General features: G+C 30.4%; 1 protein-coding gene across 2 annotated transcripts in view; it reads left to right on the top strand.

The window, feature by feature from the left end:
* Nucleotides 1-18,377, top strand: part of LOC125064152 (elongation of very long chain fatty acids protein 7-like) — a 45,904-nt gene that overhangs the window by 6,781 nt on the left and 20,746 nt on the right. For both annotated transcript variants that reach the window (XM_047670987.1, XM_047670986.1), the window contains exons 2-3: nucleotides 9,401-9,622; nucleotides 16,606-16,796. In XM_047670987.1, the coding sequence (XP_047526943.1) occupies nucleotides 9,523-9,622; nucleotides 16,606-16,796 (291 nt within the window). In that variant the 5' untranslated portion in view covers nucleotides 9,401-9,522. The remainder of the gene's footprint in view (nucleotides 1-9,400; nucleotides 9,623-16,605; nucleotides 16,797-18,377) is intronic.

Genomic DNA, 18,377 nt, shown 5'->3' with positions numbered 1-18,377 from the left:
AACTTTCTATACGACGTATAGATTTATTTATGATTAAGATTTATGATTAAGACCCATTATAATAATATCGCTACCAAAGAATTTGAACAATGAAAACTATCTTATCTTTTACCAAACCAACTTTTATAAATAGTAAAATTAACATTAAATTAATTCGCGTCACCATTAAAAACTACTTAAAAAACCTTCTTTTAACCTTTTTTATTTTAACACACAAATCATAAAATCATGTTCCATTTTCAAAATTGCTTATAAAAACTCGGTTGTTTTTTTATACTATTATCATTTTGACCTCATAAGCCATAATGTCTGTAAATTGCAATTATAAAAGTAATTTCATAACAACCTTCATGATTTCATCCACAGCCTCGTTCGTGTGTGCTCAGCCTAGCTCAGGTCACTGTCACGTCCTACATAATGATTCTTCGAACTTGATGTTTGAACTTGTAGAAATAGACTACCACGTAGTCGAAATTTTAAGCAAATCTTGATGGTTCGGTAGATACTAAATTAATATTACGACTGCTGATTATTTATTACTTTAATTGCATCGAAGAGAAATCAAACGAATTATTTGATATTAGAACACGTTAATTTTAAACGAAACTTCCGGATTCAAATGTGGCCAGCCTTGGCAGTTGTATACACGAACCCAAAACAGGGAGCTGAGAAAAAAAAGACATCAAACTGAAAATTTAATTTAATGAAATCCTATCAGACATTGTGTGGATGACCAGTAGCTATTGAGCTGCATAAGTATATCGAAACAAACATAGCCGACAGGATATCATACCAAGGACTTAAATACAATAAATAAATGCACCGGGCGTTTGGATGATTAATGTTGAACACGTCCTGATTAATTTATAATAAACTACTATAATTATAATCATACGTCCAATATTGTATGAACTTCTAAATTTCTTGAGGTAAAAAACAGAGCAGCGATAATCAAACGAATCAGAGATGCAACATCTGAATTAGAAAATTTATTTCGAACGTAAATCCTATTTCCTTTTTTAATCACCTCTCGAGGTAAAATATAGGAGAAATGTTTGTATGCGAGTTTTTAAATTTAAAGTATAATTGGGTAAGTAGGATTTTGATAGAGAATACAAAATATGAAGATAAGAAGAAATCTGTGGATATTCCATTCGTAATAAAAGATAATAGTTATAGGCCGATGAGATATCGTAAAATGATGACGTAGTTAGTCAAAATGGACTTGATATTTTAGCTTTTCGATAAAAATTATAAACGGTGATTTCGAGGTTATTTCCAGCCCCCAATGAAGGTCAAGTTGTGGATAATTTCGATAATTCATAAGTATAAATAACTTTAGCACGAAAAAGTTTAAATAACATATATAATTAGTTAATTAAGCATTTTCCTGAGTTTTTATTTCATATGTCATATTATGTACTTTTTTTATTACAAGTAAATAATGCAGTAACAAAATAATATCAGCCATGTTTATAAGTGGTTCCGCTCCAGAGCACGGGTATAGACTTATACCATAGTTTACCACACTGATGCTGTGTGGGTGTGGTGTCAAAACTCATCCATTGAGAACCATTATAAAATACAAATTTCCCGCGACGTTTTCCTTCACATAAGCTAACAAAAAAAACTAATGAATACGAATATAACTACAAAAAGTCAATACGAATATAACTAAAAATAAAATTATGGCCGTAGGATCGAACTTTTATCTCTAGTACAACGATCTAGGTTCCTACCTGCTAGCTACTTCCTTATAATTCAATTTATCACTATAAAAAACGGCCTAAACTATATTTCTATCTCAAACGAATTTTATGCAGACGAAGACGCGGTTTCAACTAGTCTATTGTATTTCATTTTTGAATCTTACTAAAATATCATCATTCTCGGTGTATTTGCTGCCAGATTGGTTAATGTTACTATGCCAGCCCTAAAGGTATATGACATTAAACCTTACTACTAAAAATCGAACAATCGTTCATAACTTTTAAATTAACTCAGAATTCTAAAATACAAACTTTATATTTTTAATACATGATAATCATCATCAAATTATAGCCCGACTAAATTTCATACGGTAAATTATGGATTCAAATTTTCATGTTTCTTACCTCAAAGAACAAAGACTTCCTCCCCTTAAGTGGATGCTTCACTACATAGTATAAAACAAAGTCGCTTCCCGCTATAGATCTTTAAAACTACGTAACAAATTCAGATGCGGTTTTTTTAATAGATAGAGTGATTTAAGAGTAAGGTGTATATGTATAATATATGTATAATATAGTAGAGAAACACTTAAATAAAAACATTTTTTGCGCTTACATTGCAAACCTACGAGATAGAACAAAATAATGCCCTATAGTATTGTACACCTTAAAAAGTTCTACAAAAATGTCCGCGATTGTATATATCTCTTAGGGATAGCCCACAACATCCATTTTTTTACGCAATACAGCATTAATCTTTATCCAGTTAAGTACATTATGAATTTAATATAGATCTATATGGCCCTTTACAGCATGTAATTTAAATGAATATTTTCGAAGATATTACAGATTTAAAATGCAAGGACCTAGCGGTATGTATTGTCTAATGACAAAAAAAGCTGTAAAGGTTGGATATAAAGACATTCTGTAGTATTTAGTATCAGTATTGCACCCGTGCTATAAGATAAATCTGTTTTCCAAATTGAACTTTCTAGTAGTTTCGGTTGTGATTGATTGACAGTCTAGACAAACGACGTTATGAACATAGATAGGTAAATACTGGTTATCTGTATTTAATCGCGGCTTTGTTATAGCTCGGGAAAACATTACGTTACTTAAATTAAACGAAGCTACAAGAATTAAGATTTTTTATAATATCAAAGATCAGTTTACGCAGAAAATTATATCATTACATAACATGTAAGCTAGTAGAAACGATTATTTGAAACGTACTTTAACATTTGATCCTGACATTGTCTCAAACAAAACAATGGAATAAGAAAAAACTAATGAGCACCGGAGACGTAAACAAAGCAAAATTGACGTTATTATACTTTTAATATACATTGGACAAAAAATATAAAGAATAAATATATATATACGAGTGCTGTGACTTCGAAATATCCACACAGCACAAAGGAAATCCACAGAATCCAATGCTCCGCGCGAGATCCGTTGCAAAATGTCAACCGTTTAGTAAGACCTATGCTCTCTAAAACCTAGTTACACAAATGCACTTAATTTAAAATAAGTATATGCGTGTTAGTTAGACATGATATACACCCTTTGTATTGCAACATGATCTGCATGTTAGTTGCCAATTAAAATGTTAAACTTGCATTGCAATGCGTTTATTTAAATTTAATCATATTATTGCAGCATAACGCTTCTTTTGTGCGTCGGAGGTTAAATTAATTACGTAACCGCTTGTTTATTATAATAAGTGGTTGTTTTGAATTCGTTTCAATTGACGTGTTTTTTTTTAATCTGACCTGTGATTCATTTGTTTCGGAATTACTTATTTATTATTAATAAAACTTGTGGCTATAAATAGGTGCGCTCGATTTTTTTTAAAATAATTTACATTATTTAATCAAATTACTCACCTAAAAAAATTATATATATTTCGTAAATTAGTTCGGCGGACGAGCAAATGGGTTAATTTATAGTAAGTGCTCACGACCCCCGTCATAAAAATCAGTCAAGGCGCCACCAACCTTGGGAGCTAAGATTTTATGTCACATGTACCTATAGTTGCCTCACTTACCCTTCAAACCGGAACACAATAAAACTATGTATTGTTTTTTGGCGGCAGAATATCGGATGAGAGGACGGCAACTACTCAGAACTGCATAAAACTATATTAGCAAGTAAATCGCTTGTCACCTTTGAAAAATAATTGTTCATATTGTCAATAACGTAAATTCCATTCATGGCCCTAACCCAAATGGTGTTTATTAGCCTAATGACACGCTTTGTAAACGTTTGATGTGGACATTTCATAATATTGACGAAAGTTGACCTTGGAACATCTGTTGAGATAAATATCGTTTGTACAATCATTTGTCCAGTTTTTGGTGACATTGACAATCATGCATCGAGAACATTCGGGGATAGATTTAATCCGGTTATTAATTATCCGGTTAAAGCCGGATTTTTATGACTGCTCAACGCTCGTACTTCGATTATATAAGTCATTTTTTCAACGGTACACGCTTCGCGTAGTAATGTGAAAGTTGCTGATACGATCCTGCCCCTAAGGCTCTTGTCGTCTCCACACCTAATACAAGCTGCAGGCTTAATTCAAGAGAAAAACAAGCACATATATTATTTCCTTCAAAAAGTTTTTAACAATATGAATGTTGTAAAAAAGTGATTTAAAGTTATTATTAAGTATTATTTTTGTATATAAAATATATATAGAAGCATAGGAAACCTGAAAATTCAATGCTCCATGCAGTGGTTTAAATCCACAATCATCGCTCAAGATGATGCATGCTTTCTAACCACTCAGCACAGTTTAAATATAAATAGTAGTATTAAAAATTAGAAGTCCACCGTTAATCGAAACACGAATTGTTCTCAGCAGAGTTATTCTGTAACAAGAAACTCGAATCTCACCGCAGAAAACGAGCGAAAAAATGACAGAATTTGATATGCAAAATTGATTATAATAATTAATAGGGTACACATCGCCAAATTGTAAATCACTGTAAGTCGATTGTCAACATTTCACGAGCGAGATACGAAGTGAATTCTTACAGAATCGCACTGCTCAAACGACAGGATGTGATATGTAATATTCAATTTATTATTAATATTCATATTCAACTTTGTAAATAATAAAATAGACAAAAAACTAAGACCCGCTGGGTTCTTCTCAGGTCAGGGTGTTTTCTTTTCCGAACCAGTGCTAGATTTTCATTTGACTATCAATAAGTAAGTGTAATGCTTCTATATTGAATAAAGGAATTTAAATTTGAGTTTTCACTATATTAATTATAATATTTGTGGGTTACGAGTATCAAAATAGCATATCACTGTATATATGATATCAATATTTGGGGATTGAAATACGAAGATTACATAATCGCATTGCTGAGTTGAATTTTCTCTTGATATAACTCATAGTTATGTACTTCTCTTCTTTCTATCTTAATTTTGTTACATAATCAAGGGTGGAACGTCATTATTGACGTCTCTTAAACCGATAAGCAAAGCACAACATAAGTCGTTCTTCTTCCACGTTATACTGACGGCAGCGTGTCTTTAAAATATTAAAAACACACTGTTAGCAGTAGAAAACAGCTACCTCACTCATCCTTTATAAAAGTTACAAGTCGTAGCGCTATTTATAAAAAAAAATATTAGTAATTATTTTCTCAAGTGGGTCACTAATTTTGTTTTAGTAACTCTAACGCAATCTATGTGATTAATAAATCTCGCTTTTTATTTCACTTTCATTATAATACACGTAAATTAAACGTAGCTTATTGCAAATGTAATTTTGACATAGTAAGATACAGTCCGTAAACTTTACTGGACTACGAAATATATATTTTATTATGTTAAGAATTTTTTTTCAATTCAAATGATAGACGCGTATATTCCACCCTCGATAAATCACTCGCGCCTTTAGACTGCGATAGTGTAATCCCAGTTACACCGTCATGCTAAGCATGAGTGTCATTCTAACCCTTCAATTCGATTGAACAGAAGTACAAATAAAAACACAAGGTAAGGAAGTATGACACTAACACGTGGAATATATTTAGAATATATAACAGAATACATAGCAATTTATTTGAAGATACATTACATAAAAATATCTTTAAAGGTATTCAACAGAATCAAATAAAAAGTGAAACACGAACAGGCCTCGAGCCTCAGGTACAAAGTAGCAACTCTACCAATTTCCAAACATATAATTTACTAATGGTCCGCGACTTCCCTCACGTTTAAGGGGTTTGTCGTCAGGTTTGGTCCTGAAAGAGCAACAGACAGACAGACAGAGTTACTTTCGCATTTATAATATTAATATAGTTTATCAGAAAAACCTAAAATTTTAGTGTCTAGAATCTCGATCCATGATTTTTTGATAGAACCTCAAGGTCTACTCTTGTATAAACTAGCCATTGATTATTATAAACATTAAAATTTGAAAATTTTTAAAGCTGTTATTCCAAATGTATTATATTTATATAAAAAAAGAAGATATTCGTCAAAACTCGGCGTATATAATACACGCTTGACTCGAAGTATTTTTATTAAAAAATTATCATAATTAAATATTTTTATATTCCACTACTATTCCGTCGTTCATTCATAATTTTTAATTATATTAATTCATATGTCGTTACATAATTTATAATGTATGCTATTTTATTATCACATCAGTATTATGTTAATAATTCATATAATAATAATATAATTCCCATTAAAACTACGTTGTCCATGACATTGATCGCATTCTTAAGAGTACAAGTTCACAAAACTGAACACTACTAACGCCATCTCTATACCACTGCTGGTACTACATAGTGAGTAAATTTTTTAATTAGGAAATAATGAATTAAAGCTTATATCAAAATAAAGGGCAATAACTCCAGTAAAATAAGTTTGAGTATTTGCGAAACTTTGTCTATAAAAACGTTTTTTAAAAGCTGTTAACTTTACCTGTTCGTATGTGTAGATCAAAATTTGCAACTAAATTTTAAGCCAGCTTCACTAGGCTCGAAATTTAACTCCAGTTTCTTATAATGCTGTTTTTATGTCACGCTGGGTTCTCTTATAAAGCCGTTAATCTTTAATAGCGTTCAAACACCGGTCAGTAACAAGCTATTAAATCTTTCTGTCAAGAAATAATACCAGCCAAGGTTTGGAAGTAGACAGTAAGTCAGGCCTTCACAGGAATCTAAAAAAAACATGAATGTACAAAATAATTGAGAATTTTTTTTTTTGTCAGTATAAAAAAACTCATTTAATTTTAAGTGTTTATATTACGCATACACTAACAGACACTTGACGAAAAATTGCAAAAGAAAAATTAATGAAATAAATGCGAAAATTAGAAACTTCTGAAGGCCATTGCTGTTCCGAAGACGAATTGCTCAATTGATCTGTTGTATGTTGACCATTGCAAATGCTAGAGCGGCGCATCAGAGCGTTACGGTACTTAGGCGGTGTATACATTCTAGACTTACCATTTTTTATGTCATTTCCATCTCGAATCTCAGTTTACAAATTTATCATCCAATTTTGAAGTTTCGCCTTAAATAAAGGACAGTTTGAAAACTGATCCTTTATTATCTTCATCCAATACATATTACTAATATATATACATTTTATCCAAATGTAATGTTGGAAGGTGAATATTGACGAGTAAGATGTCAATAAAAAAAAAATCTAAACCTAAATTTTCTTCAGACAAAATAAAAAAAATCAGTAGAGTTGGAAAAGTTTTTAAACTAAACAAGTCCTCAAAAGAAAGTGCTCCGGAAGTCAGACAAATTCTTTCAACACCACAAATAGATTTACAAAAAACAGCAAATCTATATTCAAAAGTATTTTATTAAAAAAAAAAAAAGTATTTTTTTTTATAATGTTCTAAATTTAAACTAACAAGTATTATTGATCATTTAAAATTGGTATTAAATAGTTTATTGTACTATAAGCATACATTATGTAACAGAAGTATTTCAGACCACATGGAACATGGCATGTCTTTAATTTATTTATCTCACATCTATTGTCATTGAAATAAAGTATAGATTACATTTGAACCCTAAATAAAATCAATTACAACAGATATCAAAATATAGACTTATTTATTAAATACATTCACAGCAAATTTTGTGATTTATACTATATACCTACATCTAATACCATATGGTTAGTCACAATGTTAAAACTGAAATAAAAATAATAATTTATTAGTTATTAATTTTGCAAAAACAATTTTAATTAATATAAATAGCAATATACTCTGGAAAATAGTTTTTTTTTCTGTTATAATATAAGTAACTAAGATACCGCTTAGTCTATGTCAAGTAAAAAATAATCAATCAATCAATGGAAATTATATATAATAACCATAACATAAAAAGTACACAATAAAGCAGCTAAATATTATAGTCTGTTGATTGATAAATTGACAAAATGTAAAAGTTATTAAAGCCGGTAAATGTCTCATTGCTAGGCTAAAGATTATCCTCTTGAATCGAAGGTTTGGAAATTATTCCACTACACTACTACAATAGGTAGAGGTTTGTAGACGTAATTTAGACTATTTTCATCGTAGTTTTTTTCTTTTGTTTTGTTCTTTTGTTTGATTTTTTTATAGAAGTTTACAAATAAAGTTCTCATTTGGATTTGAACCTAAAATTATTGGTTAAGATTCACGCATTCCAACCACTGAGTCATCTCGACTTATTCTGCACATTTGCCGACATACATAAGTTACATTAATGTTACGTGTTACACTTAAACCTTCATCGAACGGTATGTGTATGATTTAACCCCATTTAGACTTAGAAGATGCTTTCTCGTAACTTTCTTTTGTATCATTCATATTATATTCTCAATGATATTGTAGATTTTTTATTGAACGGGTGCGTTAAAATAATAAACATCGAGTATGACACTTAGAACCTTATCGTATTAACCGTTCATGGCACACGGAAAGATATTTGGTTTATTTTGGGAAGAATAAATGTGACACGGTAAAACGATTTTTTTTTATACTTACTGGTTTTCTCTAAAGTGAAATTTAGTTGACAACCAAAATAGTATATCGAAAAATGTATATAAGTATTCTATAAGAGTAACACGTTTGAGTAGTACGTCTAAATATTATAAAGAAACAAATTGCAACAAATTAACTTAAAAAAACTCATAAAACAGCTATTATTTTAAATACTGATATATTACATAATTCATTAAGTATCCCATTAAAACAACGAGAACATTATCTGAATCGTTGTACTTATACCGAGAAATGCCACATTAAAATCAAATAAAAATAAATTATCGAAATGCAGAAGATAAATTGTCGAAATCATTGAAAAAGTAACCAACAATCACTGATACGACAACCATTGCGGAAATGCTAACCCTTTTACAATAATAATAGAACGCAGTTTAGAATGACGCAACACAGTACTTACGTCCTTGCGTTCGCGTGGGGCGGAATAGCTACGATTGGTGGAAGTACGGCGCGAGATTCAATTGCTGACTTGTGACCGACGCGCGCGCACTTTCCAAGCTTTCGTTTTCATCTGTCGAGATGACTACTCGTTAATATATTATATTGAAAGAAATGATTTGCGCGAACAATATAAATCGGTGTTGTATTTTAAAAAAAAATTCTTCGTTTCGTTTTCAATAAATACAGTCCTCATATTGAATTTCAGGTGACAGCTTGCTACAAGCAAATTGTTGCCGAGCGAAGAAAGTGACTTTAGAAAAAAGGCAAGTGGAGTGAAGTGTGTTGTGTTAAAACTTCAAAGTGTACCAGTGTTAGACTTTTCCAAAAATGTCCGGTTTCGTTAAAATCGCGATAGACGATTACTATTCAGACAACAATTGGACGACAATAATTAATAAATATTGGATGCTAGCGGAAAGAGTCTCAGGTGAGTTTAACAACATTTATTATATTATACAATTATAATCAGTTACAAAACTCTAAAATTGAAAAAGGAATTATTTAGTTTAGTTTTAAAATATTTCCTATACATTCTAATAAGCTAATGCAAAAAATTACTTCCTGTTTTGCTATCTGTCCCGGTAAGGGGAAGTGTTATATTTTACTACTGGTTGTAAATTATACTGATCTTAATATTTTATAAAACCGTAATATTATAAAAACGACAGCGAAGAAGACGACAATATCGAAGTCCAGCGAAGATCTGCTGATGTTCAGTAAAAATATAAAATAACGGCAAAATTTATAAAAGTAAAATGTAAAAAAAAGGTACGGGCAACTGTGAGCCTGTGGATGTTGTAAATTAAATAAAAGAATAAAAAAATACGACAACGTATTACGTATTAATTATAGACAAAATATTTTCTATAAAGTTCATTTCACAAAGTTCATAAAATAAAATATAATAAAACTTATACATTTACACTTATAATAAAAAGTACGAACTCATAAACGAAAATCCTAATTAAATGTAATTTAATTATAATTAAAACTTAATTCCTACCGTAGATCAAAGCTTTATATTAGTATATGTCAAACAAACGAAGGAGTGAGTTATTAAACGCACGAGGTCCATAATATTTAAATCATATGATTGTGGCAGAGTGGCGCTTTGCACTGCTCTACTTTAGCTCATTTAATCTGCCTTACCAAAAAAACTAAACAAATAATAGCCATACAGTTTTACCAAAATAATAATAATAATACCAAAATATCTACTAAAATTTCATAAAAATCAAATTATATAGCACTAGCTGGAGAGCATTAGATCGGATATAAAAATAAAGAATTAATAAAATAATGTTGATGCACTTGCACTGTAAATTAGTAAATTATTTGTAAAAATATCTTTTATTATTTAAGCGAAAATAAACCTTATATTAAAGCATAAAAGAGTACAAAAACGTCGAGCATAAAAACGTAATATTCGTATCATCCAGGCAATATAAATCTATCTAGATTTTATAACTTTCATTTCCTATTCGAATTTCAAATCAAAAATGAAAGTATGTATATCGAATATATAAAAAAAAATCGGCATGCTTCGCGTAACGGAAATTAAAAACTAGAAACTAATCTGATAAAAGAATATATTATTTTAATTTGTTCAGCTTAACGGTTTTCGCATAATAATGTAACAACGATATAAACTTTCTTATATTTATTATTTATAAATTAAAACAATATTAATATTTAAAAATTAAATTAAATTATGTTATTTTATATGGCATGTTTAAATGAAGAAAATAATATCGTTTAATTTAAAAAAAAAACTATTATTTTTTTTCTCTTATGATATTGGTAGACAGACTGGCGAATGAGCCAACATGGTAGTCTGGTGCCTGTAGTAACACTGGCTCACTCTTCAAACCAGAACACAACAATACAAACTATTGCTATTCTGAAATCTGATGATGGTATGTTATCTGATGTGGAAGGTACCTACCCAGACTGGGTTGCACAAAGCCCTAATTGCAATAATATATTCAGATACCTACACATACTACAGTAGATGGGTACATTATCAGACGCACTAGATCTATTTCATGCGTTTATTTAAATAGCTTGTAATACGTCTAAAACTACTGATCCAAATTATTATATTGCAAGCATCCTACCAGATAATAAATTAGATAATATAAATAGTTCTTTTCTCTCGGTGAACTAGATGAAATGCAGTGTCTAGGCTAATTTTATTTTACCTCCTACAAAATTGACATGCATTGCCGGTCGTGATGCAGAACCAATGTTTGGCGACGTCTGACAATAAAAAGTCCTTTTACAAGATACTCAGATTATTTGCAACTATAATGTTTTACCGCTGAAACGGTTCTTTATTAAAATACGAATCAAGAAATTCAATTATCGCACCACCTTTTATTCCATATATACATAAAAGAAAGCAACGTCATCAGTGCTATTCTGTATTAACTACTTCTCTCACTTAAGAAATGTTTATAATAAACTTGAAATTAGAATTAATAATTATAGCCCATGTCGGTAATCACCTTTTTGACTTTTCACTTTCGATTTTTGAATTCGTTCCTTCAGTTATATTGTTCTATCGTACAAAGTTTAAACATAATCTGATAAATTATAAGTACGCGTAGATAATCGTGACATGAAAACAAATATTAAGTTGTACCGCTACCATCGCCATCAAGTTTTTTTTTTTTTGTATTTATCTGTGAATTGTAACTGACGGTCTGACAGTTCGTCAGCCTTGTACACGCAACACTCGTTGAAACTGCAATTTTTAAAAATGTAACTCATCGTAGTAACTATTTTTAGCCTACTTCATAAGAAGAAGGTTCTCAATTCGTTTGTATTTTTTATTTTAGTTTTAATCAAATTTGAAGAAACAATATCACCATAAAATCCATGAAATTTTTCATTTGCTCGAATTATTTATTATATTATTTATTCTTAGATAATTATTTGAAGTGGTTTTCTTTTATTTAAATACTATATTATTTTCTGAACGAAGTATTATAAAGAATATTTGATAAACACTGTAAAAATGTTCGTAACTGTCAAGTCCAAATGGCTCAGAAGTCAATAATTTTAAGCAAAGATCGCTGTTGCAAATCCGGGTAAGCATCACTAAGTTTGTTTTCTTTGTGTTTATAATTCATCTCCTCCTCAGCGGTGAAAGAATTGTGAGGAAACCTGCACGTGTCGGATGATATTGTGCCACATATGAAACCGGAGCAGTGTGGTGGAACAGTGAATTAGTTAAACTTGTTAACGTTGTTTAACATCTCAAACAAGTTATACACGCGCACACATACAGCTCAAGAGATAAAAAAATAATGAATGAAGAAAGTCTTATTACGGAAATTTGAGATGCAATAAAACTATATTAAAACTAGCTGTTTTTGTGTTGCAACAAATATATCTAATTAACAAACAGTTCAACTAAAAATGTTACGAATGTTATTAATTAGTTGGTATCTGTGGAAGACTTGCAATTAATTGCATGGTTGTAATTACAACTGTTTTTTTTTTTAAACTAACAGTAAATTGTTCTGTAATATATATTTTTAATATGACTGATAGGGATAAGTCCTTTGATAATCAATATCCATATAATATATATGGATATTGTTTATTATTTGCGCTTAACATATATATATATATATATATATATATGTTAAGCGCAAATAAAAATATATTGTCATTTAATTATAGTCTTATGTTAAATAGAGATTGCTTTCAAAAAACTTTCACTCGCATATTAAAACATGGAAAGAATGTTATCACTTCAGATGAGATAAGTAAGATGACTTGAAGACAGATTGTAGGTGAACCATCTCCAGTCGATGGATACCACGTGACTTATACGTCAAACATTTTTACTGCAATTTCACTGACGATGGCATTGTTCGTATATTTTTTTATTCTAAATTACTGGTTAAGGTAGAAGATTATTCACCCAAAACAGAGTTAGTTTTTAATGAGAGACATTTAATTTAGTTTATTTAAAATAGTATTTACTGTATTGTAAAAATACATTAAGTAGAATTTTAGAAGGTCATTCAAATTCAAATGGTTTCACTATTTACTAGCCTGTGATGATACTACTTTTTTTAAAGTATTCCCAGTTTATTATGCATAATAAAAAAAACATATTTTAAATAACTGCGATAAACTTACTTTTACTTACTTTTATATTATCTTCCTAACAGAATATTTATTATTCTATTTAATGGATTGTCCCTTTGGTTGCTTGGTTAGCTGATAAAAATTCATATCCTCTGGTTTCAACCCTGGGTCAAAGACATGTTTTGCGCATACACTTTTGCAATTGGCTAGTCTGGCTACTGGCTAGTAAAGGCTCACGCTAGCTTGTCTGAGTAGGTACCCCATACTAATCTCATATTCTACCGACAAACAGCAAAACTTAGTATTTTTCTGTTTTGGTTGGAAAGGTGAGTGAACTAGCGCAAGTACAATTGCAATGGACATAACATCTTAGTTCCCAAGCCATACAGCACTTCATAAGAATATCGTTTCATTAAGACTAATGTGGCGTAAGATCCATATATAGATAAAATATAAAAAAAGAAAAAAAAATACTTGAAATTATAATTTTCTGAATTTAAATTCTCTTACTTTAAGACATTCTTTTTAAAAGAAGATATTTATGTGTTGAATCGTTTGTTTTGAAAATTGTTTCCAAATATTTTTAGATTGTCTTTTTTATACATTTTTGTATTATTATTTTTTGTAATATTTTTTATTGTATACCGTTAACATACGTTGACATACTATATGTCTGATTTCGTCATATACACTCGCATTGTTTTCAGATACAATGGAAATAACATTAGTAAATCAAGAACTTAAATGAACATAAATTTAATAAACGTTCTTTGTGAGAAACAACAAACGCCTTCGTCAAACGGTTTACGAATGCGACGTCAAGTTAACTAAATATTTGCGTATCATTAATCATATCTCTTGTTCGCTATTTTTTTTTTAATTGTGACAAGCTCTTAGATATATAGTTTTTTTTAAAGATTTGAAATTTAATTATAAATAAACATCACCAATTGTTACATTATCGTTTACTTTATAGATAATTCTATTAGTAGTATGTAGGTAAATAAAATAAATATTGGACAATATATTGTCCAATATTTATTTTACATACATACATTACTCGGATCCCAATGTAGTAGAACCGATACGACTTGGGAACCTTCAAGAAAAGAGCGTGCTCTTTCCTGAAAGGCCGGTAACGCACCTGCAAGCCCCCCGGTGTTACAGATGTCCATGGGCGGTGGTAGTCACTTTCCATCAGGTGAGCATCCTGCTTTGCCACCTCTGACATAAAAAAGAATCTTTGTGTTATGGAAAATCAAAAGTATCGACGGTACCACAAACACCCATACCCAAGACAACATAGAAAATTAATGAACTTTTTCTACATCGACTCTATAGGCTATCCAACAAGAAGGTGTTAACCTGGAATTAAGTAATGTGTGTTTTCTCTCGGTTATCTTTATAGACTTAAAGAAAGATTAATTATTTTTATAAACTTCAATTACCAAAAGTTACATTCACCACTAAGAATAAGATGGCGTATTAACTCGTCTTCAAAAATTGTTTGTATTTTAAATACAACAAAATTTATAAATATTATCTTGACCAGTTAAATCACGGTCTGTATAATCCCATGGCTATCTATTGTATTCAGCACTAACTGAGTAATCATTAATATTATAATGAATTGCGACAAGCTGTTTGTCCTCAATACCTTCATCCTAACAATTACAAGTATAAAGAGTCCCTTAAATTTAAAACGATGAGATTGACAATTATTATAATGGAGTCGATTTTTTGGTAAGCCGTCCCAAAAAAAAAACTTTTTCATATATTTAAATATTCTACTACTCGCCAGTGATATGCTATTAATATTCAAATCAAAGCGGGAACTTCCTAGTCAATCAATGATTTTACGACTTCATTTTCACTTTCAATATATATGATTCAATTCAATTCTTAGTTTAATGGCTTTTAGTTGTGCCGACAGGGCACAGATTATTTCGCCAATGTCATGTAGGAAATAAATATGATACGTTAATATTGACAAAACACTGACAGTGTTAATACCTCTTGCAGTCATAATCGGTAATATTGATTACTTACAACATTTGCCATCAAAACCAATACCGATCAATTATAAAACGAAAACAAATAAAATTTAGCATAACTTATAAACTATGCAGATATTATTTCGATTAATTAATATAAATTATAATTAAAATTATCTAGTTTTATTTTAGAACGTATTGTTTACACAAAAACATCTATTAATATTCGAATCGATGAAATGACTCACTTACTAGAAATTAGAGTGTAGTAGGTCACCTGAGCTAACTCGTCTATTAGGCGGCAAATGCCTCTTTTGCTGATGAAATAGAAGCACAACAATTTTTAACCTTAGCGCCGTAAACTTGACACTGTCAGAAAAAGGGAGCGATGGTAGTTATAAGGTGTTGTGTTTCTACGATATCATCAAAAGACACATTTGCCTCTATAGACGCATTTATCTCAGGGGACTTTATAATATACACTAATGATAGTGGACTAAATAAAAAACTCCATTATCAGAATGGCTTAAGTTAATAATAAAAACCATCAAGACTTTCACTATCTGAACTCAAGATTGACAACTTGCTAAGCAATAGGTCTAATAAATAAAAAAATATAAAAGTAAAAGTTTTAAGCAATATTCATCACTAGGCTAAAGATTGTTTACATAAAATATCAAAGGCATTTGAAGTAAAGTAACAGCTTTATAATATGCCACTGCGTCGCTGAGGTTCTCCACTTCAGGAGACCGCTTGTAGTTTAATCCACCACAGCAAAAATGAAATACAATAAAAATCAGTGGTGAATGGTTGGAATCAATTTTCAAAGTATTCTTATTTGAAATCACCGTTAAAATTCATTTGAATACACAGAGAGAGAGCGTACTGAGATTTTTTTAAGTACTAGCTATACAGTAGATTGTAATTTTGTATCACCTTACAATTTCCTCTCCTTATAATACGCGCTTGCTGGCACAGTTATCAACCATAGGGAAACTATTTAATTAAAACTTTCATTGTTGTAGTACTTATTCCAAATAATTATATTGGTCTATTTCATGTTCATTTCAATCAAAAAGTCGAGTTAATTTTTATTAAATATTAATGTTTATTTTTGAGTAGCAATAATAATGCAATTAAACACACAATTACTATTAATTAATTGTGCTCATCATTCATTACGCCAAGCCTTATCCCTGTATCATTTTTTTTATAAAAAATATTTATAATTTTATTGTTGAATAAGTTGTTCCGCAAGGACATTATTTTGCCCCTGACTATTCAATGTATTCATTACTGGTTTTTCTTACAGATCCCAGGGTACAAGGATGGTTTCTATTCGACACACCAATAGCTACCTTCGCGATGGTGGTCGCATATCTCGCCATCGTTCTGGTGATAGGACCCTTATGGATGGCGAATAGAAAACCATTCCGCATCAAGAAGGTTTTAGTCGGTTACAACGCAGCTCAAGTTTTTCTGTCTTCTTATATGTTTTATGAGGTAAGTTTATATACTTCATTTAGTTTTATAGTAAAATATTGTACTAAGCTACTGTATTATTAGTTTAACAAAATAAATGACGTTGTTTTGAAATAAAAGGCCAGCACATAGTATTTGAATCATGACGGATGGAATGTCATTTGATGTACTTATGTCAAAACTAAAAACATTGTAGCGAGGACATAAAGCCGCAATAAGTCATTGGAGAAGCTGTTATATTTGTACTTAGTACCTTAAAGACCATACAACAGTATTTCGTCATAATGTTCGTGTTAGAGATGTCAAGGTGGATCATTAAATAATTTTTCGAGTCATGCATCCGTGACGTATGTAAAAAGTGGAATACGACGATAGGCTTTATTGCAAAGCGTTAAGAATGTGATTGTAAAATCTAAAGATCAATCGAATAAACAATAATAAAACTGTTAATAGAAAGCTTTAGAAATGACTTCATAGGTAATAAATGTCATGTGTCAATGTAAAAATATTTGTAAAAGTGTAAGAATTTGCTAATTTGGAGACGTGTTTATTGAATAATTTATACATCGCTGTGAATTTAAAAAGCTAATAAACTATTTATATAAAAATACGCGCCGTAGCATAGAAAGTGGATGATGAATGAATCAGTTATATTTTTGGTTAGCTTTTGCATTTAATAGCTCAATTGTTGAGAAAAGTTATAGACTTAACATCACACAGTCCAAAGGGGTGAAGCAAGAACGTTGATCGTGGGTGTAACCAAAAAGCTAGTTAAAATACTACAATTGAACGGACTGTCAATATATGTCTAAGAAAACGATGACGTCATTAATTATGCATTTTATTAACGTCGTAGTCTAGACGCTATTGTTAGTTCAAAAGGTCGTATGTAAAAACGATTACCAAACAGAATAGCATACAAACTTGCTATTTGTTTTTGTTATTTTGCACTTTATACTTTTTTGTTATTCTGTTGCCATGGTAACAAATAATCGCATTATTATTATATTCACAGTTTAGCTTGTATTCCAAATAAGATTTACACGTACAATATCGTTATCTATACTAATATTACAAATACGAAAGTAATTCTCTCTGTCTATATGTTGCTCTTTCTCGGTCAAATCACTGGACCAAATTTGATGAAATTTAGTATGTAAAATAAATCTAAAAACCTCATTTATCAATCGCCAAACAGTGCAGAACAGTATTCCGGTTTAAGCCGGTACTAAAGGACAATGGTCATAACATCAGATAGGGTTTATTAGGGCTTAGTAGCAATGTAAGGAATGCTTCATTTTTCTCTCAGCACCGATGTGTGGGCGATGGTAAGCACCAAGGGGCCCGTTTGCAGGTTCTCCTACCATTATAAGAAAAGAGAAAAAACTTGACGTCGTCAAGACCTGTTTTTATTATATTAACAAAATACTGCCACTATTTATATGCAAAATACTATCAAAAGATCGCTGTCTCAAATCAGGGCAAGAACCATATATATAAGAACATTAATACTCGTAACTGAAGTTGCCAGAAAACATCACCCTAAAAGTAGGAGGCTTATAGCTTATTAAACCACGCTACATCAATACACGTGGCTAATTT

Source organism: Vanessa atalanta, chromosome 5, assembly GCF_905147765.1.
Source record: "Vanessa atalanta chromosome 5, ilVanAtal1.2, whole genome shotgun sequence".
Taxonomy (NCBI): Eukaryota; Metazoa; Arthropoda; class Insecta; order Lepidoptera; family Nymphalidae; genus Vanessa; species Vanessa atalanta.
Note: the sequence above shows the minus strand (reverse complement) of the source record. Positions and strands in the feature narration are given on the sequence as shown.